At 40.6% G+C, this 24,100-nt stretch overlaps 1 protein-coding gene across 3 annotated transcripts in view; it reads left to right on the forward strand.

Moving 5' to 3' along the window:
- TCERG1L (transcription elongation regulator 1 like) overlaps positions 1–24,100 on the forward strand; it is a 277,404-nt gene that overhangs the window by 248,050 nt on the left and 5,254 nt on the right. For 2 of the 3 annotated variants that reach the window (XM_053312335.1, XM_053312332.1), the window contains exons 9-11: positions 8,182–8,251; positions 15,156–15,291; positions 19,009–19,098. In XM_053312335.1, coding sequence (XP_053168310.1) covers positions 8,182–8,251; positions 15,156–15,291; positions 19,009–19,098 — 296 coding nt within the window. The remainder of the gene's footprint in view (positions 1–8,181; positions 8,252–15,155; positions 15,292–19,008; positions 19,099–24,100) is intronic. The other variant, XM_053312334.1, reaches the window with a different exon arrangement.

Below are 24,100 nucleotides of genomic sequence, written 5' to 3' on the forward strand. Positions count from 1 at the left end.
CTAGCTTCTTAATAAATGTCAATTTAAAGATTTTCTTCAACTCATTGTATATCATATCCCAAAAAGCCTTTGCCTTCCCGCATGATCACCACATATGGAAAAAAGTTCCTTCACATTGTCCACATTTCCAAGATTTGTTTGATCCTTCTAATCTTCTGAGCCTTGGGATCAAGAGAGTATACTCCACCAGATGAGAATCAATACCCAGAGTTCCCTTCGAGGACTGTTACAGTTTTTATTTATTTTATTTTATTTTATTTTATTTTTATACCGCCCTTCCAAAATGGCTCAGGGTGGTTTACAATTAAAACAAACCACTAAAACAGTAAAGAACTAAAAATAAAAATAAAAAACAATATAACAATTAACAATTTAAAAACATTTTAAAACAACAATTAAACAATTACTGTGATTAAAATCCCCAAATCGGGTTTTTAATTTTAAAATAAACGAGATATTAAAACCCCCAACATTTAAGAAGCTGAGAAAGCTTGGGTGAAAAGATGGGTTTTCAGGTGTTTTTTGAAAATTGCCAGAGATGGGGAGGATCGTATCTCATTAGGGAGTGCATTCCACAATCTTGAGGCAGCGACTGAAAAGGCCTGTCTCCGTGTAGCCACCAAACGAGTTGGCGGTAACTGGAGACGGACCTCCTCAGATGACTTCAATGGGTGGCAGGGCTCATAACGAAGAAGACGCTCTCTTAGATACCTAGGGCCTAAGCCGTGTAGGGCTTTGTAAGTTATAACTAGCACTTTGTATTTTGTCTGGAAACCTATTGGCAGCCAGTGTAACTCCATCAGTAAAGGAATAAAATGGCCTCTCCGAGATGACCCAGAGACCAACCTGGCTGCTGTGTTCTGAACCAACTGAAGTTTCCGGACTACATACAAAGGCAGCCCCAAGTAGAGCGCATTACAAAAGTCAGGTCTGGAGGTCACCAACAGATGTACCACTGTTTTGAGGTCATTGATCTCAAGAAACGGGCACAGCTGGCGTATCAGCTAGAGCTTGGAGTTTTTGGCATGCTAAGGAATCCCACTTTCCTTTGGCTTATTCACCTGGCAGATATGATTACTTTTTTGATGATAGGTATGATCTGAGAGACTGGTACTGTTGTGAGGATTGCTACAGGCTTTGGGAGGCTGACAGACAACATTCTCATTACGATTGTCATAGGGGCCAGTCATGGTGTTACAGATACTGTTTAAGATAGCACTCATGGTCCTATTTGCCTTCCAGATCTCCATCACGAAGCTTCCATATGCAATACAAATGAGCACATTCCCCTCAACCCCATACACAGGACAAATAGAATGTTCAGAGACTGGATTGCTTTGTTCTCACAGTCTCACAGATGATGACAACGTACCTGAGAAACAATCTAATGCCAAGTTGTCTTATACCCAAGCGCAGCCTTCTGTTTTGAATACTGTCGTTGCGTCATCCTCTGTCCCACTGTCCCAAGAGACTGATCTTACTGAGATCTGGGACAGCATAGATACTGTGCTGCCTAATCAGATCCTCTAATCCTCAGAATCAGATGATGACTCTGGAGGAGGAGGCTGATAATCCAGTTACACTGAATGTAGCCTCATTCCACAGGATTGGATGGAGAACCCAAAGCCCCCATCCCCTACTGAAGATCTTCATTCTTTTGCAGATCAAGTGTCCTAGATGGCAACTTCCTTGGGGTTACATCTCAAAGATGCAGCTAAAACTTCCACAAACCCAATATTTGATTTGATTGAAGGTGATGCACAGGTCTCTATAGCTTACCAATGAACACAGCTGTATTAGAGATTATACATGGTTGTTGGGACAAGCCATCCTCCATCCCTCCAACCTCCAAGCAGATCAGGAATTGCAATAAATTTCAGTTAAAAGCATGTTAATTTCTACAGAAACACCCTACTCCTAACTCCATTGTTGTAGGGGCAGCTCAGGTCAGATCAAGAAATAAAGCCTTGTTAGTGCCTATGGACAGAGAAGGGAGGAAATTAGATACCACAAGCAGATGCTCGTACTCTGCCACATCTTTGCAGTTGAAGATTGCCAATTACCAGGCATGTATGACCTGATACAACCATCCTGTGTGGGGGTGGGGGAGGTCCAAACATCTAGATTCTCTCACACCGGAAAGAAAAGAAGTAATCTTTAGCTTGCAACATGAAGCTTTCAAGTTAAATAAACAGCTCCTACACATTTCAAGACACTCCACAAATTGTGCTGCCAGAACTATGGTTAGTGCCATTGCCTTAAGGAGACATGCATGGCTCCACTCTTCTGGATTAACACCAGAGGTGAGAACATGTATAGAAGATTTACCCTTTGATGGTCAGGCTTTATTTGGATCCAAGACAGATGAAACCATGGAATGCATAGAGAAACTCTGGTATACAGTTAAATCTATCAGTTCTTCTGCCTCAACAAATACTAAATTTTCCAAACCTTACTGGTGTCAAAGACCATCTTCCTCTAGAATCTAGATCTTCTACCCACTCTCAATCTGACCATTCCTTCCATCAGCAAAAGTACCCACAATATAAGCAGAAACCAATCTTCCCAGGGCAAGTTCCTATAACAAATCCTCCCAGGGCAAGTCCAAGCCCACTTCCTATCATAAACTAGCATAACTAACCCCAAACTGGAATGAGACTGCAACCCTATCTAGATGCAAGGGAAGAAATTACAACCAATTTGGTCCTTACCATTATCAGTTTGGGTTATTCCATTGAATTCATGTCTCTTCCCTTACCAGATACTGGAAATAAATAAATACCTTCCTTTGAAAAGGAGCCATAGAACCAGTTCTGACATCCAAAAAAGATGGAACCGCCCTGCCCTCCTTTACTTCACAATTCTAAAGGAAGATGGAGGTCTCTGGCCTATTATGGACCTCCAAAATCTAAATACCTTCATCACTTACAAGCGTTTTCATATGCTCTCCGTGACAGATAAAATTCCTCTTCTTTCTGGAGGGATGTGTTTCACCTCCATAGATCAAGAATATGCTTACAACCACATTATAATTCATCCGCAACACAGGAAATGTCTTCTCTTCCAGTTAGGATCTCGAAGGTTGCAGTTCATAGCCATGCCTTTTGGACTTTTCTCCACTCCCTGAGTCTTTACCAAATGCATGGTGGTCACTAGTGTGGTGTAGTGGTTAGAGTGTTGGCACTAGGACCAGAGAAACCAGATCCTCATTCAGCCATGAATCTCACAGGGTGACTCTGGGCCAGTCACATATCTCTCAGCCTAACCTACCTCACAGGGTTGTTGTGAGGACAAACAAAACCATGTACACTGCTCTGGGGTCCTTGGAGGAAGAGAGCGGGATATACATGTAAAAATAAATAATTAAATAGGATCTCTTCAGGGGAAAGAGATTAAGATATTTCCAGTTTTATACAACTGGCTTTTGACAGCCCGCAGCCAACAAACCCTCCAAGAGAACCTGCAGATTACCTCCTGGACCATTTAGGTCTCAAGATATCCTACAAGAAATCCATCTACAACCTACAAACAAAATAACATTCCATGGACCTCCTGAACCATTTAGGTTTCAAGATATACTACAATAAATCCAATCTACAACCCACAAGCAGAATAACATTCCTGGAAAATTTTTTCGACTCTTCATGGGCAGAGATCTATCTGCCTTCAGAACTTAACCATCACATAACAGAATTAGCACCTACTTTGCAAAGTACACTAAAACATTCCACAAAGTGAATACAATATATGCTAGTTTTCATAGCATCCACTACAACAGTCTTGACAATGTGTTGCAAAGATGGTTCATAGACTCTTTCAGTCCACAGAACAACCCCCAGTATGTTTGGTTACACATTCCAGATTCTGTGCAGAGATCAGTTGCCTATTGGGCAGGCCTAGGAAAGGGATTCCTAGGAGATGTGTTTGCGATCACATGGAGCACAGATTCTGTGCAGAAATCAATTGTCTGTTGGGCAGGCCTAGGAAAGGGATTCCTAGGAGATGTGTTTGTGATCACATGGAGCACTTGCTTTACTGATCTGATTCCTCCAGTACCCCTGCTTCTTCAGGTCCTGCAAGAAATAAAATACAAAAATACAAATGAGAGTTTTGATGATGATGATGATCTGCCAGGGATTTGTGTATGGGTAGGTATAACAATGTGTTAAATAAGACAAGGCAAATTGTATACTCATAATGTGGTGCTGGCCTTGACATCATTGGTTTTCTCACTTTCTAGGTTTATCTCACAGGACATTCATCAAATTACCTCAGTATCCGGCCCTTCTGTCTCAACATCACAGCAGCTTGCTTTATCCAGATGTCACCAACCTGAGACTGACAATGTGGAGAATTCAGTTGATTGACCACAAGGCATCTTGACAGTGTTGGCTGCATCGAGGAAACCATCTACTGTCAATTCTTACAAAGTGAAATGGAAAAGGGTTTGGTTATATGCCAAAGACTCTCAGATAGTGGATCCTAGTTCAATCCCCATACCAGTCATTCTGACACACCTATTGAATCTGAAGCAATTGTGTCTTTCTATTTCACTGATCAGGGTTCACCTGGCAGCCATTACCGCTTGTTGGAATTCCGAAGATGGTTTATTGTTATTCACAGTTCCTAAGGTCAAGTGTTTTTTGAAAGGCCTGGCCTACTTGCCCCCGGATACTATCGCCACTCTGGGACTTACCATTAGTCTTTTCTTATCTTACTGGAAAACCTTCTGAGCCAATGACCATGTGCAACATATATTTTACTAACCCTTAAAACAATGTTCTTGGTAGTGATCATTTTTACACAAAGAGTGGGAGAACTCAGGCCCCTCAGGTGCTACCCACCATTTATTGTTTTCCATCATGACAAAGTTACTCTTCCACCAGATATCTTGTTTTCTTCCCAAAATTGTCTCATTTCATAGTTTGCAGTTTGTGACCTTACCTGTGTTCTTTCCCAATCCATCTTCAGAAGGAAAGAGGATGGTATGCGCTCGATGTCCATAGAGCATTGGCCTTTCACATTGACAAAAACATCTTCATTTAAGACGTCGCCAGCATTATTAATCACTTATGGTCAACTCCATAGAAGTAAGCCTTGGCCCAATCCATTTTTAGCTGGATTGTTTGGGCTATAAAATTAAGCAACTAGATTGCTGGACATCAGCCTCTGTCAAAAATTAAGGCTCATTCTACTCGAGCTGTGGCCACATAAATGGCTTTTAACAGGGGGCTGTCACTGGAATCCATTTGCCTGGTGGCAACGTGGGCTACTCCCACATCCTTCATCAGACATTATACATTAGATGTCAAGGCAAGGGAAGATTCCACTTTTGGCTGTGCAGTGCTGCAGTCTATCAAAGCCCAGTCTGTTTGATTCTACCACTTCCTGCCCCTGATTACTCTGCTTCCCTCCCCCGATGATGCGCCCAGTTGTGTGAAGGACAGAGGCCACCCAGAAGAACATCAGGTTGCTTACCTATAACTGGGGTTCTTCTGGTGGTCATCTGTCCATCCACACTCTCATCTGTTCTCCCCACCACAAAGCATGGTAGCAGTGGACTCTGAAACTAAGGAGGTAGGAGCATGTCACATGGTATCTGAGAGCGGTGGGGAGGAGCTAGCACCAAAAGATGAAGAAAAGAGCTTGGAAAGTTTCTGATTCAACGTTCACTCAGATGCAAAGCCCAGTTGTGTGAATGGACAGTTGGCCACTAGGGATGTGCAAAAAATTTCGGGCACAGAACAATCTGTGCCCGAAATGAACAATTTTGGGTGATTCGGGGCGGAACCGAATCACCCCCGATGTCTCCCGATATTTTTCGGGCACGAGCCGAATCACCCGAATTTCGGGCATGAAAAATTCGAGTGATTCGGTTCACAGTTGATTTTTGGCGATTTTTTAAAGTTTTAGTGACTTTGGGGCAGTTCGGGGGCATAGCATGGGATCTGGGCAAAAGGAGTGGGGTGGGGTGGTAGTGCCTAATGGGTGCAGGCTACCACCCCAATTTCAGGGGGATTGGGCAAAGGGCTGATTTTTGGTAAATTTCTGAAAATTTCATGTCTTTGGGGCAGATTGGGGCATATTGGGGCAGAAAGTGGGGCCTGGGGCAGAATAGTGGGGTGGGGTGGTAGTGCCTAATGGGTGGAGGCTACCACCCCAATTTCAGGGGGTTTGGACAAAGGGCTGATTTTTTGAGAATTTTTGAAATTTTAGTGACTTTGGGGCAGTTTGGGGGCAGAAAGTGGATCTGCCCCAAAATAGTGGGGTGGGATGGTAGTGCCTAATGGGTGGAGGCTACCACCCCAATTTCAGGGGGATTGGGCAGAGGGCTGATTTTTTGAGAATTTTTGAAGTTTGGGTGTCTTTGGGGCAGATTGGGGGCAGAAAGTGGATCTGCCCCAAAGGAGTGGGGTGGGCTGGTAGATAGTGCCTAATGGGTGGAGGCTACCACCCATCCCCAATTTAAGAGTGATTGGGCAGAGGGGTGAATTATGGTGAATTTATTTGTATGAGGTTTGTCTTCATAAGGTGAAGTGTGCTAAATTGATTACTTCCTCATATTATTCATAGTAAAGGAAAGTGTGAAAAAGTGAAAGTGGGGTCAGAGTTGTTTAATTGAAAAAAATCTCATTTGCTATGATAGAATGAGAATTCACACCTCAGAAAAAACTTCTGAGGTGTGAATTCTCATTCTATCATAGCAAATGAGATTTTTTTCAATTAAACAACTCTCATGACCCCACTTTCACTTTTTCACACTTTCCTTTACTATGAATAATATGAGGAAGTAATCAATTTAGCACACTTCACCTTATGAAGACAAACCTCATACAAATAAATTCACCATAATTCACCCCTCTGCCCAATCACTCTTAAATTGGGGATGGGTGGTAGCCTCCACCCATTAGGCACTATCTACCAGCCCACCCCACTCCTTTGGGGGCAGATCCACTTTCTGCCCCCAATCTGCCCCAAAGACACCCAAACTTCAAAAATTCTCAAAAAATCAGCCCTTTGTCCAAACCCCCTGAAATTGGGGTGGTAGCCTCCACCCATCAGCCACTACCACCCCACCCCACTATTCTGCCCCAGGCCCCACTTTCTGCCCCAATATGCCCCAATCTGCCCCAAAGACATGAAATTTTCAGAAATTTACCAAAAATCAGCCCTCTGCCCAATCCCCCTGAAATTGGGGTGGTAGCCTGCACCCATTAGGCACTACCACCCCACCCCACTCCTTTTGCCCAGATCCCATGCTATGCCCCCGAACTGCCCCAAAGTCACTAAAACTTTAAAAATTCACCAAAAATCAGGATTTTGCCCAATCCCCCTGAAATTGGGGTGGTAGACTCTACCCATTAGGCACTACCACCCCACCCCAAAATTTTGCCCCTGGGCCCCTTTTTACCCCCCGAATCAATTCAGATTCGGATTAAATCCGAATCCGAACCGAATCAAGGGTGATTCGGGTGACCCAGATTCGGGCACAAAACAGAACAGGGGTGATTCGGTTCGGGTCTGAGCCGAATCACCCGAAATCCCAAATTGCTCACCCCTATTGGCCACCAGAAGAACTCCAGTTACAGGTAAGCAACCTGATGCTGTGAAGAACAACCACATCCTAGAGTAATTGATGAGACAATATCCATGCCAAAATAAGAAAAGAGGAATAGATAATCTTTTGTGGGGTACCATGTAAATCTGAAAGATAATAATGCCTACATTGATTGTGCTGCTAATTATTGTACAGTGTATCAGGCCTAGGAAAGTTTTCTATTTCTATGGATAAGTTTTCTATTTCAGCTACATAAGAATAAAAATGCAAAAAAATTAAAAAGCTATTCTGATAGAAAATAATACTATCAAATCCTTCAGCTTGGTAGTACTTACAGAGTTGTCTTTTTGGGGGGGGTCCTTCAGTTTTTGCATTACCTACAGTAACTTTTGTTTAAAAAGTTATTTCACTGCAAGTACAAGGAAACAATAAATAATTTGATTTTTAAAAATGCTTTATAACATGTTCACCTCTTTAATATAGATCTTAAAAGTCATCTTCCATAGCCAGAGGAAGGGAGATACACACAAACACTCTAATTGGCAATGTACAAAATGAAAGACCAGAGTTGATTTGTTTTATTGTATGTTTGTCATGTGTCTAACTACATGCTTTTCTTTTAGCAGATAAAAGTAATGGCTCTTATCTAGAGGAGATAAATGATGACCACAGTACCAAAACGAAAAGAAATAAGTAAGTCTTTTTTAAAAAGGCCCGGTGCTAGCAAAAATACATTTTCTTTTTCTTGATTTCTCTAATTCAAAAATATATTGGGCACAGTTCATTCTCCCTTCCATGCATGGCTAGGTTGTCTGAACATCAAAACAGGGCCAAGTGCATTAGAATCATAGAATTAATAATGTGGTCTCTTAATGATACTGACTTCTTCATTTATTTCACTGGAGGAACCAGATCTGTAGTGGTTCCATTTCAGTGCTGGGGAGGGGTTTCCAACATCCCACAAGGTCAACCTTCCACAAGAACTAACCGCTAGTCTCCATGATAACTCTTCCAGTTTACCAATATTTGATAACAAAATGTTTTCACATGACACTGTTTATAGTTCTATTTTTTCATAATGATAAGTCATAAGAAAACAATTTAAAGTTCTGTTTTTACATAACAATAAGTGCTAAGAAAACAACTTAATGTAAGAATAGATACTTTCAGTCCTTTTAAATTGTACCTTTGCATAATGGTACAGCATTTCCCTATTTATTTTTCTTTCAGTATTGGTACATAAACATGGACAAACCATTTGATTGTTGGATCATTTTTACTTAACCATACTAAAAATATGCTGTCTTTCTCACTGTCTTTGTTGATGGAGAGGCATCTGGATTTCCATCCATTTCACTGTATATAAAACCTTTTTGTAGTTATCAGAAATTGGACTGGAAGTTTTATAGATAACATTACAGAATATTATAATTTGGGGAGAATGAAAATGGCAATATGATATTGAAGTCTCTATTATAATATGAGGAGTGACAATTTGATGCCTTTGGAACTACTAATACCATGCAACAGCCATTTTAGTATAATTTAAGAGTGAAATTGTGTAATGCAATTATTGATGGCAAGAAGAGAATATGCTAGGACTTATATTGCTTTACTGGGTAATGCAATTTATTAGCTGAAAGCTGATTTTAACATTTTCTATTTCAAGCTCTACAGTTTAGAACCTGTCAATAATAAAAACATATTTATGTCCAATAGCTAAAAGTTTCTAATCTGGTGCAAATGCAGTTCGTTGACTTCACTAGATCTTCAGGTTGTTTTTGCCACAGAGAATCAGGTCACCTTTATGAAAGCTTCTAAAATGGATTTTATAGGAACTGTGATATATTTAAATCACTAATTTTATAGTATAGTAATTTTATAGCCTTCCACATTGATTTCTGGAAATGCAGAGGCACAAATGGACCTCTTGAGCATATCAACATTCCACATTTTACTGGAAGGACACAGTATGTAATGGCTCCATTTCAGTGTTTGGTTGGAGAGTTCCAACGTTCACAAAATCTAACCAACTTTTCCAAGTTACATAGCAGAAATATAATAAAAGTAATTGATACACTGTAAGCAATATGGCCACTTCAGTAATAGTAATCCTGCAAACAAACGTCACAACTTGTAGATGATGCTAAAGAAAAGGGATTGCTCAGTGGGAAGTCTGGATGTTTCAGAGATCTTGACCAGAAGAAATAGGCAAGACATCAATTAGGCAGATAAATAACTGCTTCGGGCCAAATCCTTCCTTTTCATCCAAAATTAGTCACATTCCATCATCCCTATAAATCCCTATTTATAGTGATGATCCCTATAAATTTATCATCCCTATAAATGTGCATAAAGAAGGTACACTAGGTAGAAGAGGTATCTGCACATCACTTTGTTGTCTAAAGACCATAGTACTTTATCACTCACTGGCTTTGAAGTCCTATGGCCTTCATAGGATATGTAAACGGCTTGCATAGAACAGAGATGTGACCTGTCAAAGGCTCCCAGACTATTCTACAACTCTAAATATGGTGCTAACAGAGCACATTATTTCAGAACTTTGCCACACTGCAGAAAATGAGGACTCGTTTTGCCCTAACTGAAGCAGGGGAGAGTTGTTTGTAGGGGAAGAATGGCAGTTCAGTCCCCAAATAGCAAAGCAAAACCAGTTTGGTGAGAAAGCAGCAAAGCAAGAGGTCTTGAGACAATTCTTTAGTATTGAAGAACTACAAGGATTTATTTAAAGAAAAAGTTACAAACAAATGTGGAAAAGTCTATAGGTTAATTTCAGCTGTAGCTCATGACTAAAGAGAGAGACCAAAACAAACAGCCATCTCTGGAGAGACAAAAAGGAGACTAATAAAGGGAGAACAAAGAGGGGAGGATTCCAGCACTTTCGTCCATGCCCCTACCCCCCCCCCCCAGTATGAGACATTGCAGCTGATAGCTGATGTTTCCAGGCAGGGCTGTCCTTAGAGAGCCCTGGTGGGGTGTGGGGCCTGAAGCAAATCAACCAGGGAGGGCCCCCCTTCCAGTTAATTCTAATTGGGATTAAAAGCGTGGGGCCTGGGGTGGTCGCCCTGCTTGCCATGCCCTAAGGACAGCCCTGCTGCCAGGGTCCTCCCTCTAATACTCCTTCTTATCGGCTCATGCTGCCATCTATAAGTCCCAACTTTTCTCTCAAGGTTTTGAAACTAGGCAAGGTCTTAGTTAGCACATTTGCTACCATTTGTTCACTTGGGCAATACATCAATTTTACAAGTCCTTTTTCTTGTGCATCCCATACATAACGATATCTTGTTTCAATGTGTTTTGTTCTAAATTTAAATTTCTCCATTTGTGAGATCTGGATGCAGCTTTGATTATCCTCGAACATCTCAATGGATTTTGGTTCATCTATGTTGAAATTCAACATTAGCTTGTGCAGCCACGCCACCTCTTGACATGCTTGAGTGGCAGATATATATTCTGCCTCAGTAGATGAGAGAGCAACTATTGATTGCTTGCAGCTACACCAAGTGACTGTTCCACCACCATAAAAGAATACATAACCACTGGTTGACTTCCAGTCTGTTTGATCCTCAGCGCAGTCTGTATCCATATAACCTACTAATTGGGGTCCACTACTAGCAGGCAACTTTAATTTTAGATGGATTGTCTCTTTTAGGTACCTGCCTAGTCTCTTTATCGCAGTCCAGTCATCTTTGCTGGGTGTGCTTACTTTCCTACTCAAGATTCCCACAGATGCAGTGATATCTGGTCCTGTTATCATAGCTACATAAAAAGGTTTTCCGATCACTGTCCTGGGCACTTTCCAGATTAGACCCTGCAACAGGATCACATAGTACCTTGGAAGTGTGCTTCCACCCTGTGTTGTAACACCACAGTCCCTACGCGGACAGCAGGGTGCTGTTTACATTTCCAATGCCTTGTTTCAAATTTAATCACTGCAATATAGAGCTAGGATATCATATATCCAGCATAAGAAAGTTACTGTTTTTTCAGGTTGTTCGTTTCCACAAGACTGCCCCCCCCCTGCTGTTTATTTTTCAAATGTGACTTGCCTGAACGGAGGTATTTTGCTGCTGTTGAGCAGCTATTCTGGAAAGCGCCCTGTACTCACTGTGGTCTGCCAGAAGTTCACTCCCCTCCTTCTGTTTTAGGTAACCGGTTTCTGTAGGTGTACTCATTTCTTTGGCCTGTGTAAGTCCCAAATACTCTAGCAAATAGTTTATTTTCTGTTTATGGTTAAGCAAATAGCATCCATCCTCTTCTATCTCTATGTGTATCTCCAGATAGTGTGAAACAGGCCCAAGAGCTTTTACTTCTATCTCATTATTCAGGTGCTTTATTATTTCAAGGCTGTCCTCTCTATTTCTATAACAGATTATCAGATCATCAACAGAAGTAAGTATATAGGTCCATCTGTTGTCTTTGAGCCTCAAGTACAGGCAAGGGTCAGCCTTTCCTTGGGTAAATCCTTCATGGACTAGCAACTGGTTTAATTTGACAGTCCAGGCTCTTGCAGCCTGCTTTAGTCCATAAATACTTTGCTGCAGCTTACATACAAGTTTTTCTTTACCAGGTTCCATAAATCCTGGAGGCTGCTCCATATAAATATCTTCTTTGATGTCTCCATGAAGAAATGCATTTTTTACGCTATGTGATCCACTTGCATTTTCTTTGCTGCTGCAATGCTTAGGAGTATCCTTACTGAGGTGCGTTTTACAACGAGAGTGAATATCTCATCATAATCTTCCCCATATATTTGCAAGAATCCCTTTGCCACCAGTCTTGCTTTGTAACACTGGACATCTCCTTCTCCATTTTGCTTAAATTTTAAAATGCACTTGCACTCTACAGTCTTTCTTCCCTCAGGTAGCTCTATGAGTGTCCATGAGTTATTTTTGTGCAATGATTCCATTTCTTCTTTCACAGCTTCCTTCCAGTTTTGTGCTTCAGTTGCAGGTAAGTTATCATTTTCTTTCCAAGTGCTTGGTTCTTGAAAGTTTTATCCCTTTACAATGTAGGAAGGTTTCTTAGGCAGAACTGCTTTATTTTGTCAGGTTTAACGCTGCACCCTTTGTTCTTCATCATCAGCATTCTCTTCTGCTGAATCACTGCCGGGTGTAAAACTTACAGTGGATCCTTCATTCTCATCATATTGCCTTGATTTTTTTCTCCAACTGAGAATTGGGTTCTCAGTTTGGCAGTTCACTAGTGGTTCGTTTTTCATTTTCACTGAGGTATGCTAAATTGCATATTGTAATTGTTTCTGTGGTAAGATCTAAACTCCTATATCCTTTACATCCTATGGAATAGCCAACAAGTACTCCTTCCTCAGATCTACAGTTGAGTTTGGTCCTTTTGGCTTTTGGTATATAGGTGTATGCTTTAGATCCAAACACTCGTATATCAATGTATTAAATAAATAATAAATAAAAATAAATATGACTCAAAGTGGGCTTGTTGTCATGCCATAACTCATGTGGCATTGTTTCCATGGCCTTTGATGGCAATCTGTTTTGCAGGTAAGTAGCAGTCATCACTGCCTCAGCCCAATATTTAGTAGCCAAACCAGCATCTGCAAGTATGCATCTCAACATTTCCATAAGATAATGTTTCTTTTTTTCTGCCATTCCATATTACTTCAGAGTATAAGGAACAGTCTTTTGGTGTTCAGTGCCATCCTCCTTTAGGAATCTTATGGCATTATTCCCAGTGTATTCATCACCATTGTCAGTGAGGAGGACCTGTGGCTTTCTCCCAAACTTGTTGTTCAGTCTTGCAACATATTCTTTTGTCTTTCTAGTACTTGTCCCTTTCCACTTAACAGGTATGTATACGTGTATCTAGAATAGTCATCAATGAAATACATCCTCCTGATGTATTAACTTGCATAGGTCCACAAACATCACTATGAATCAGATCCAAAGGATGCTGTGTTTCTCTTTGTGTTTAAACAAAATAAATGATACAGTAAAAGTTAAAACATTTCAACAATTTTGGCATCTCTATGGCCTAACCTTCTCTGCTACCAATTCAGATATCCTTTATGTGTGCATTCCTTCACAGTTTTGGCCATTTCATTCACACATTCTACTTCGATAAAACAGTGCCTTCCTTTAAAGTTTATAATGTAGCCTCTTTCTGTAGCATATTTTACAGACATCAGACTTGTTTCTAGAGTAGGCACATACAAAGCTTCTTCAATTGTTAATCCAATTGCTTCTCCTTTCTCCAGTTTGCAGAGCAACTGTGCAGATCCTGTCCCTTCTGCCTCCTCCTTGACTTACAAGGTATTAGTCACACTATCAAAGAAATGTGGCAAACTATTCAACAGCAATCCTATTAAAACTTCATCTGGCATGATTGCTTCTTGAGCTTGCAGTTGCCTAGATAATTCTAACATTTCATTTATGTGCTTGGACATTTATGTGCATAGAGATGTTTTCCTTCTCTAAGTCTTTTATTGCTCAGTTTTCTTACTAGATGCACTTTGGAAACCAAAAATTTCTTTTTATATAATCCCTTCAGAGTTTCCCACATATCCTTTACATTTTCTTTGTCTCTTAGATGAACTAAGATTGGGTCACTCACTGCCATGCAAATCATTCCTGATGCCTTCTCATTTTCTCTGTCCCATTCTTTCTGCTCCTTTCCTGCATCTGCAGGACAATGGGTGTGTAGAACACTGCTAAGTCCATGATTCTTCAGGAACATCTCCATCTTGAAAGACCAGAGCTCGTACTCAGGACCTTGCAACTTTTCAATCATCTGGAATCCTTGTGCTATCTCCATTTTCAAAGCTTTTATCTTTGATTTACTTTCTATTTGACTCTCTTTGTTTTTTCCTTTTATTTACTGGCTCCTGGGCCCATAACCCTTTGTAGGGAAAGAATGGCAGTTCAAATCCCATTAGCAGAGCAAAGTCAGTTTGGGGAGAATTCAGCCAAGCAAAAGGGCTTCAGACAGTTCTTTAGTATTTAAGAACTACAAGATTTATTTAAAGAAAAGGTTGCAAACAAATGTGAAAAAGCCTGTAGCTTAATTTTGCCTGTAGCTCATGGCTGAATAGAGACCAAAACAAACAGCCATCTCTGGAGAGAGAAAAAGGAGACTAACACTGGAAGAATAAAGAGGGGAGGAGTCCTGCACTTTTATCCATGACCCTAACCCCCCTCCAGTGGTCACTATGAGACATTGCAGTTGAGAGCTGATGCTGCCAGGGTCCTAGCTCCAATACCTTTTTCCAGATAAGATCAATTGAATCAACGGTTGCTGAAAATACTGGCAAGGCCTATGTTCCAGTTCCAGGTTTTTTTAAAGTTTTTTTTTTTTAAGTGTTAGCTTTTTAGCACCATCTAAGCTTCCATCTCCAGTTAAATCACACTTCGGTGCCTTAAAGGTACCCTCAGTCTTGAAGAAATTTCACACCTTTGACCAAAAACTGAACTAGCTGCACATGTCATATTTCAATTTGGTCAATAAATTCCCAAATAGACTGCAGATAGATTTGCTGCCTTTATTAACTGCTTCCTGCAGCAGAAGGTTAAACATTTATTCCACCCTTCCATATCTTACATTATTTAAGGCTGGAAGATCCTCCGACTGCTGAGCAAGACAGGGCTGAAGTGGAGGGAAAAAATGAGAAAGCATCAGAACACCAGATTATACTTCCATTGGAAGAACGTATTACCCATTTTCGAGACATGCTTCTGGAAAGAGGGGTAAGAAACAACTTTGGATTGACTGGATTGTAGTACTTTATGAGATCAAGATATAATTTGTCACAGGCACGTTGCAACTCTGCTCTGCACAGTCAAATGGTTCCTATTGCTCCTGAGATGGTTTTTAATGTCACTGTCTTCACAAAATATATATCTTGTGTTTCTGCCATTTATTCTTCAAAAGGCTAGGTGATGTAAAAGGCACAGAATGAATGAAATTTCTGCCTTCAGTGTTTGTCATCTTTCTTACAGCCTGGCCCTAAGCCTGTTCATTTACTGTATTGCTGTATTTGCATAGTACTTTAGTCACCTGATGGGAATCTGTCTGGGCTATCAACACATGCAGCAGATTGAGGTGCTGGAACAGATTGATGAGGGCAGGAGAAAGAGGCAGACACCAACAAATGAGATGAAACGGGTCACAACTTAATGGAAGAAAATGGCGTATATTCATAATCAGTGCCAGGTCAAGGGCTTGTACCACTCAAAGTGATGCCAAAATGCCTCTGGCCATGACCCTGATGGTGGCTCAGCCCCTTGATGCTGATGCCTCCATTGCCTAGGCCACCCTTCCTGGATGCATGCCAGGGTTTTAAACTACTTGTCAGCAGCAAAGGCAGTGACAAGGGAAAGGAGGACAAAGCTTCTACCATGGACCTGCAGCCTCTGCTTATTCCCGCCACTTTGCTAGCTGGATTATTTCTGCTCTCACTCTCTTCTTCCCACACCTTTCATGACCATGCTTCTGCACTGTGCTTTGCTCCTGAAATGGAGCAGACAAAGCACACCTTACTGCCAACGCCACCTTTCTGCCAACTCCAACCTGCTTTACTGCCAACTCCACCCACTCTGACTTGTAGTTTAAAACCTTGGTATGCCTAAACAATATAGCAGCTGGAAGATGGGAAAGGAGGTGAGGCTGGCCCTGCCCCCTGATGCTTAGGTTGGTGTCAGAGTGCTGGGCCATGACACAAGGTAGGGAGGAACAGAAAGGGAAAGCAGCAGGGTGGTGAGAACTGAGGAGTGGCAGGCAGGTGAGTCAGTTCCTGTAGGAGGTGTATCCTCACTCACTGCCCCATAGCACAGGTGCTGCCTGAGGCCATCACCTCATCTTGTCTCGTGGGTGAGCCACCCTGTAGAGAGGGCAATTCTCTTTATGAAATGATTAGGGAGGCAGACATGGACAGTTAGTCACCATGTTTCCCAGGCATCATTAAACTGAGTCTTGAGCTGTACTTAATAGAAATTAACCTTGTGGGAAAAGGGAGTTGTAAAGTAGGTTCCTCACCTTATAGCTCTAGATAGCAACCCCACTCTTGAGCTGTTCCAACGCATCAGCCTGTTATCCTCCATTTTAGACATGATAGAGGGTACCCCAAGCACCTTCCCAATCTCACCTTATTATTATAGCTGCTTCCCTCATAAACATGATGAAGCTATTCACACAAGCATGCATAACTGGCCTAAAGGAGTGTAGTGGATTAAAGCCTTTGTCTCTATATGCTGCCAGAGATCCCCTCCGTGGCTGCAGCAGCACTCCCTGAGACCAGCAAAGCCCACAGTGGTGGTAAGCCAAACTTTTTAAAAACACAATTTAATGGCACCTGGCACCCCCAAAATAGGCCCAAACCAGTTCAAATTTGAACCTAACCAGGGAGCAAAACCGAACATGCCTGGTCTGGTTTGAATCCAATCAGGATTCAAACTGAACTGGGGAAACTGGTTTTGTGCACATCCCTGCTACATAATTCTTACACTCTCCACAGTTCCATGAGGAAGTGGTTCCCACACAACTGTGGCTGCATATCAATGGGGGTTGAGATAAGCATTGATAATATATAAAGAACTGGTACATTTTGAAATAGTTGGATCAATACCAATACCAGTTGGGTCATGCCAGGCCATGCAGAGGCCCATTTTGCAGGTGTGGCAGCCTCCCAAATGAACACTGTGCCGGGGGGAGGCCCAAGTGGGGCAAATAATGGCCAAACTGGCCGGTTTTGGACAGATGGGAGGCCAGTGGGGGAAGGGGAACCTCTGTGGGGGAAGGGGAACCAACCCCCGCTGCCACCTCAGAGAACCCCTCAGGAGCGGGTAAGTTTAAAAAAATTAAACCTCACATACACACCCCTGAGTGGGCCGGGGAAAAGGGGTCATTCCGAGGTTGGATTGAACAGGGGGGTGGTTCATACCTGTTTGCACATCCCTAGTTACAGGTTAAAAACAAAACCAGTTTCAATGTCAATACATCTTCCTCAGTTGCTTACACAAACCAAATGTCTCAGCAGTTCATAAATTTCTTTCTAACAAGGTAAGCAGTAGATGGGGAAGAGAAAAGGGGGACGACAACATAAGAGCTGCAACAAGGAATAATGAACTCAGGGAAGGGAAAAGAGGGAGGACAACATAACAGCTACAAGAAAGAACAATTAATTCAACTTGTATAATTCAGAGACTAATGAATTTCATAGCTGAAACTATCTCCTCCTTAACATTAATATCTGGTTTTAATTTCTCTGTATACATTGCTTTCTTTATTTTATGCTTCTGCAAATTTCTTTCCACTGCTAGTACAGTTATCTTAGTTCGCACCACTTGTAACATCTAGTGGATTGTATTGTTAACTTGTAACATCTAGTTGGTGGAATTTAATCTTTGCGTAATAAAGAGGTGTTGATGGAAGAAGTGTTTTGAGTTAATATGCGCATAGCATTACCAACTTATCAGCTTCTACAGATGTTAAAAATTATGTCACTATTTAGGTTCTCTATGCACACATTTATGTTTGAAATTCAATGTTTGTCACACTGTAAAACTATAATATTTCCCTCTAGAAATGCACATTGGGCAATTCCCATTTAAACGTCTCTAAAAAAAGAGTTTGAGGATGTGTGAAAAATTGCAGTAATATTCCAGAATGGGAGCTGTGTTAGTCTGTTGCAGCAAAAACAACAAATTGTCCCGTGGCACCATAGAGACTAAGAAATGTATTGTGGGAGAGAACTCATGTTATCAAATGCATGAAGTCTTATCTTCTCTTGGTAAATATATACATGGGTGCAGACAGAAGGAAGGGGTGAGGCCAGGAGGCCCAATAATGGGTGAAGTTGATATGCAGAGTCTACATCCACTGAAAGGGATAAAATTCAGTGAAAGTGGGGGTAACCCACTCTCAACTGGTAATGAACTGGAAAAGCAAGCTTAATAGAGTGCATGAGTAACAGATGAAGAAAATTATTTTCTGCTACATTGTTGTTTCACCCCCAAGTTTGTAGTAATATTGGATCAGAAATCTGTGTTCCTGATGCACGTGGATCTATAATTATGTTACAAGGATCAAATATTCATAAGATGATATTCATAGGGTGATTCAGAGGGAGAGTATGTCATATTGATGTCTATTGTTACCTCTGTGTGTTGACCCAGACCTTTCAACCTCTTAACAAAAATGCCAGCTTTTTAAAAACACTGTTGTTATCCCAGTTGATTATTGAATTATACATTTCTTCTCTACTCTCTAGTTCTCACAGCCAGTTCTCTTTTTATTTCCAATGCCTGTGATTAATATTTATTCCATATCAAGTTATCTTATAGTAAATACTTTTGCTTGTGACATTCCGGTAATGTATAATTTCCTCTGGCATTGAAACCTGCTCCTTTTTAATTCCAGAGCCTGTGGGAAATTGTTTATTTCTCTCTCATTCATGCATTCTTCAGGTCTCTGCGTTTTCCACATGGGAGAAAGAGTTACACAAAATCGTGTTTGATCCACGCTACCTTCTACTTAACTCAGAAGAACGTAAACAGGTGAATTCAAAGTCTACTAACAATACCTACTGTTCTTCCATTTAGAGTCTTAGAGAGGTTTGGGGAGAAACCTATTCTTAGCTCATCCTTATTCATTTCCCCTTGAATGAAAGTCTGTATGGGGCTGATACCATACTTATATTTTGCAATTTAAATTTGGATACTTCTTGCCATAAAAAAAGGATGAAGTATTCTTTAAATAAAATATATCACTTCCATTAGTGGTAGTCAAAAATCTTAATCAAATCTTATTAATGTATTATTGTTTAGATGTAATTGTATCCACAGATGGTATATATTTTCTGTTTTGGTCTAAGGCCATAAATAAATTTGAGTTAATCAAATCTCATATTGTTAAGTTGCAGGCAATAATCTCCTTCTCTTACTGCCAGTCTGTTAGAAACATAATGCTTCATGTAGAAGGTGAATTTTTCTCCTGTATGTAAAGAGTTTAATGAATGTATTAATTCATGTATTCCACTGCCAGAACTATCTTCTCCAATGAACACAGATTTGCAGCTGTGGTGAGACACCATAGAAACCAAAACAGTAAACCTACTAATACATTCTAATTGCTTAGTCATCAGCAAATGTATATACTCCTTCATCAGCCATTGAGTGGTCCTTGTCTGAGTGGTCTGAGGCTTGCAAGATGTTAATAGACACAAGGCAGATTACAGACTTTGGCCCAGAGATGCTGAGGGTTGTAGGAAACAGCAGAGATCCAAATTTTCTTATATGCTTTTTGTCTTGTAAGCCACCTTAAGAGCTTTTAAAGTTGAGATGTGAGGTAAGAATACTCTAAATAGAATAAACTATGTTGCAAGTTGGCAAGAGAAGAGGTTTGCAAGTGTGGCTATATACATACTGTTGTATGTTATGTGTGGGGGGGAAATTACTGGAAGAAAAGTAACCCATACCAGTTTTCCCCCTTCTGCTTATTAAGCACAAAATGTTGCAGTGATCCATCTCTAAAATGCATTTGCCTTTAAGAAATAGAGGTTCTGTTTTGATGGTAAAATCATAATAGAGAATTTGAAACCAAAGGCAAGCAATATCTTCAAAGAAGAGTTTATATAGCAAGGAGAACTCTGAATTTCCCGTAAGTTATTTCAGCAAGGGCACTGTCTAGACCTTGCCTAGTCAATCAAGCTTTATTGTGCCTATCATTCATCAAGCATGTACATGATATAGTAAAATAACTTAATGAATAGTCAGTAAAGCTTATACTATAGATATTAGCTTTGAAACATTGGTGACATGGGCCTCATTTGTGGGATATATTACATACTCAAAGAAAATGACTATGAAAAGCAATTTTGAGCTCTTCTTCATAGAGAAGATTATAGTTGTGTTCGTGCTACTTAAAGAAAAAGATCTAATGCTGGAGAAAGAAAATTTTATGAAGTGTTAAAAGTATTTTTCTTTTGGTCAGCTGGAAAGATTGATGTACATTCCTGGCTTAAGCCTTTCACTCTAGAAAGCACTCCTTCAAACAAACACTAACCAAGAAGTTAGAATTAAAAATGAATAAGAACTAATAAAAAATAAATAAATAATCCCATGGCTTAAATTAAGATGCTGGATTTTCATGGAATGTCCAAAGCCTAGGATGTATTGGAACTTAAGAAAAAGTCCTGCTGGATCAGGCTTTAGTCCAGCATCTTGCTTCATGATTTGGCCAGTCCAGCATCCTGCTTCATGCAGTGGCCAACCAGTGCATCTGGGAAACATGCAAATAGGGAAAAGATGGTAATTTTATTTATCTATTTATTGTTTGTTTGTGCATTTATATACCGCCTTTTGTTAAAAGACAACCCCAAGGCAGTTTACAAAAGTTAAAACATACAATAAAAAGACAATAAAAATATTAAGCTAAAAAATATAAAAACAAAATTTAAAATCTATAAAATACGAGCATAAAAACAATACAACAGGTAAAAACACAGAGAAGCAGCAGTAAAAATGCCCCCTTTCATTGGTGCTCCCTAGCATCTGGTGGTCAAGGGCATGCACCATCTGTTTGTATGGGTTGGAACACGCTGACAGAAACTGAAGGAACCAAAATACAGAACAAAATGTTAGACTTAAGGGCTATGCACACATAATATTATGGGCAAGGAGATGTCTGCCCATTTGTACATGGGTCTGTACATGTGCTCACTTTAAAACTGAACATTTTGGACTTCTCAGGTGTAGCGTACAGAAAGTGCATATGGCTATAAGTGCACTGAACATAATAAGGCTCTACACACTATCGGTCAAGCTGCTCTCCCCGCAGACAATCAAGGGGCTAGGCCAGAATAGCCACCCACATAATTAATGGCACCGTCATGGAGCCAGTTGGGGCTGTGGGGATCGAGGGCCGCCTCTCCCTCGGAAGTTCCAGAAGGCCCCACATGAGTGAGCAGGGCATTCTGGGGAGAACCTAGATGCCAGGAGGCTTGTTTTAGCCTCCCAGTCAGAGGTCTCCTCATGAGTCAGCATAGCTCGCAGCCGCACTGTGGCGACTCACAATCACAGAAATGGGTTTAGCGGAGTGTTCACTCTGCTAACCTTGGTTTAGGGGAGGGGTATTTAGATGGGCTAGACTGGCTAGCCGCCACTGAACCACCAGGCTTCCCTGTGAGCCCAGTGGTTCTCACAACCACTTGAAAGCAGGCTGGGCTCCCTTCGCCCGCTTTCAAGCAGTCATCAGAAAAGCCTCATTGTGTGAATAACTTACGCATGAACAGAGCACAATCTGTGTGCACTACTCAGATTGTACATGTGTATAATGTAATGTACAAATAGCCTTTAAGCTGGTGGAACTTCAGTACTACAAATTTCAGGTGGAAGATTGTATTTTAAATATAGAATTGGTTAGTAGATAAATCCACTGTAACATATTGATGTGGTTTATTTCTTCAAGTAAATAAAGGACTTGAAAAGGGCAGGTTTGTTGCTTCATCTGTTGGAAGTGTTGCCATGAACAGAAAGAATGGATTCTCATATTATCTCTTGGGACTTTTACACACAGCAGGCTTTACCGCAAATTTACCGGGAGGCTTTACTGCAAACTCGAAGTTGTCCCAAACAACACAAATAGTGGATTCTTTTGCCTTGGATATAAATTGGGCTACACTCTAAAGTGCAGTGAAAAATCTGAATTGTGTGTGAACTGCTCCCCGATAACTTGCAGGGACTTTGGGGTAAATCTGCCCGATATGTGAATGCACCCACTCCATGCCAGAGGAGATGCAAGTTAAAGGGCTTTAAAAGACCCATGTGAAAAACTTCTTGGTTGTCCAAAAGGCCAGCAAGTCAGATTTCGGCTTTAAAGAGATTTGTTTGTGAACCAAGCAAACAACTAAGCGCAGCTCTCTTGCCGCTATCTGATGGAATGGACTCCTTTTGATTAAACACAGGCTCTGTCTTTTTTAGCTTTGCAATTATTTATTGATCATTATTTCTCAACAGATTGCTATCATCACTGCTCACAATGATGCTATGATCCTGACAGCAAATTGATAAATAAATGAATGGGTAGATGGTGTGTCTAGAAATAGCATTGCATTTAGGGGCTCAGACACTGGGATAATGAGCCATTTATTAATTTTAACTTAATGTGGCCATCTATTTTTGCCATCATGGAGAGCTGTTTCCTGTAACTATTCAAATGTGCTGCGTATTATATTACTCTTCGGCATTCTCAGGAAGGGTGGAAAATAAATGCTACATTATGTTTTCTACATTTTGCATGGACAATTGAGACAGTTTTAGTAAGAATAATTAAAAGAAATCTTGACTCTGCTAATAGCAAATCTCCTGCTTATTGCTTTTCTCAGAACGAGATGGTCCTCACCTAATTCTGTGTGTGCATATCCACATCAAAGAAGAAGCAGTTGTACTGATTTAGACGTTTGGCAGGGAACAATGACTCAGAGCACCTTCCACTCCACACTTAAAAATCCGATCACAGCAAGTGTAGCTTATTTGAAAGACACTCTCTCTCTCTCTCTCTCTCTCTCTCTCTCTCTCTCTCTCTCTCTCTCTCTCTCTCTCTTCTGGAAATAAGAAATCGCACACACATGCACACATGGGAAATTGCATGTGCTGTTTTCCCAGCTAGCTAGCTAGGAATTTATTCATTATTTATTTATTTATTTAACATATTTTTATACCGCCCCAAACTTACATCTCTGGGCGGTTTACAATAATATCTGGGCAGTTTATAAAATAGAGTATGAATACTCATAGAGAAAACTTTGATGGACATATGGCTCCTAGATGAATTGAGATCCCAGCTTAGCCAGCCTGCTAATAAAGCCTGCAGAGAGGGAAGATTGAATTCTGGCCTCCTTTGCCCACCTGTTGCCTCCTAGCACCCTGTCAAACCTGACTCTGAGACAGCATACTTACTGCTCTCCTCCTCCATTCACACCTCTGGCATTTTCAAAAGCCAAAGGGGACAACCTTCCTACTAATATATATCGTATATTCTATATTAGTAAGAACAACCTTCTACTGCTTCCACTCCAGTTGTCCCACAGAACCAATTGCTAATAGATCAAAAATGTATTGTGGATATAAATCCCTACATTATTATTTTTCTTTTATTGATGTTTGTATCACCTGACAGTTAATAAATCACAGCAGCTTAACAATGATTACTCAAAGGAATGGCATAAAATTGGACAAGAAGACACTGTGAGATTAAGGCACATAGATCTGTTTACTATAGAACTAAAATTATCTTTGTGCAAGTAATTTAGTTTTATCACCAGATATTTCCTGTCAAACTAATGTTAAAGGTGATCAAGAGGTGTTCAGTTTTCTCATCCACATACCCACCAATGATTTGCTGAAATTGGTGATGGTGTCAAAAGAACTTGGACACAAATTTCAAGGCTTCTTACAAGGTGAAACAGCAGGATTTTCAAATGTTAATATGTAATATGTTAATATGGATTAACATATGGAATGTCCTATACTAAGTCATACCAGTCTACTCCAAGTGGTA

This window comes from Hemicordylus capensis, chromosome 3, assembly GCF_027244095.1.
Source record: "Hemicordylus capensis ecotype Gifberg chromosome 3, rHemCap1.1.pri, whole genome shotgun sequence".
Taxonomy (NCBI): Eukaryota; Metazoa; Chordata; class Lepidosauria; order Squamata; family Cordylidae; genus Hemicordylus; species Hemicordylus capensis.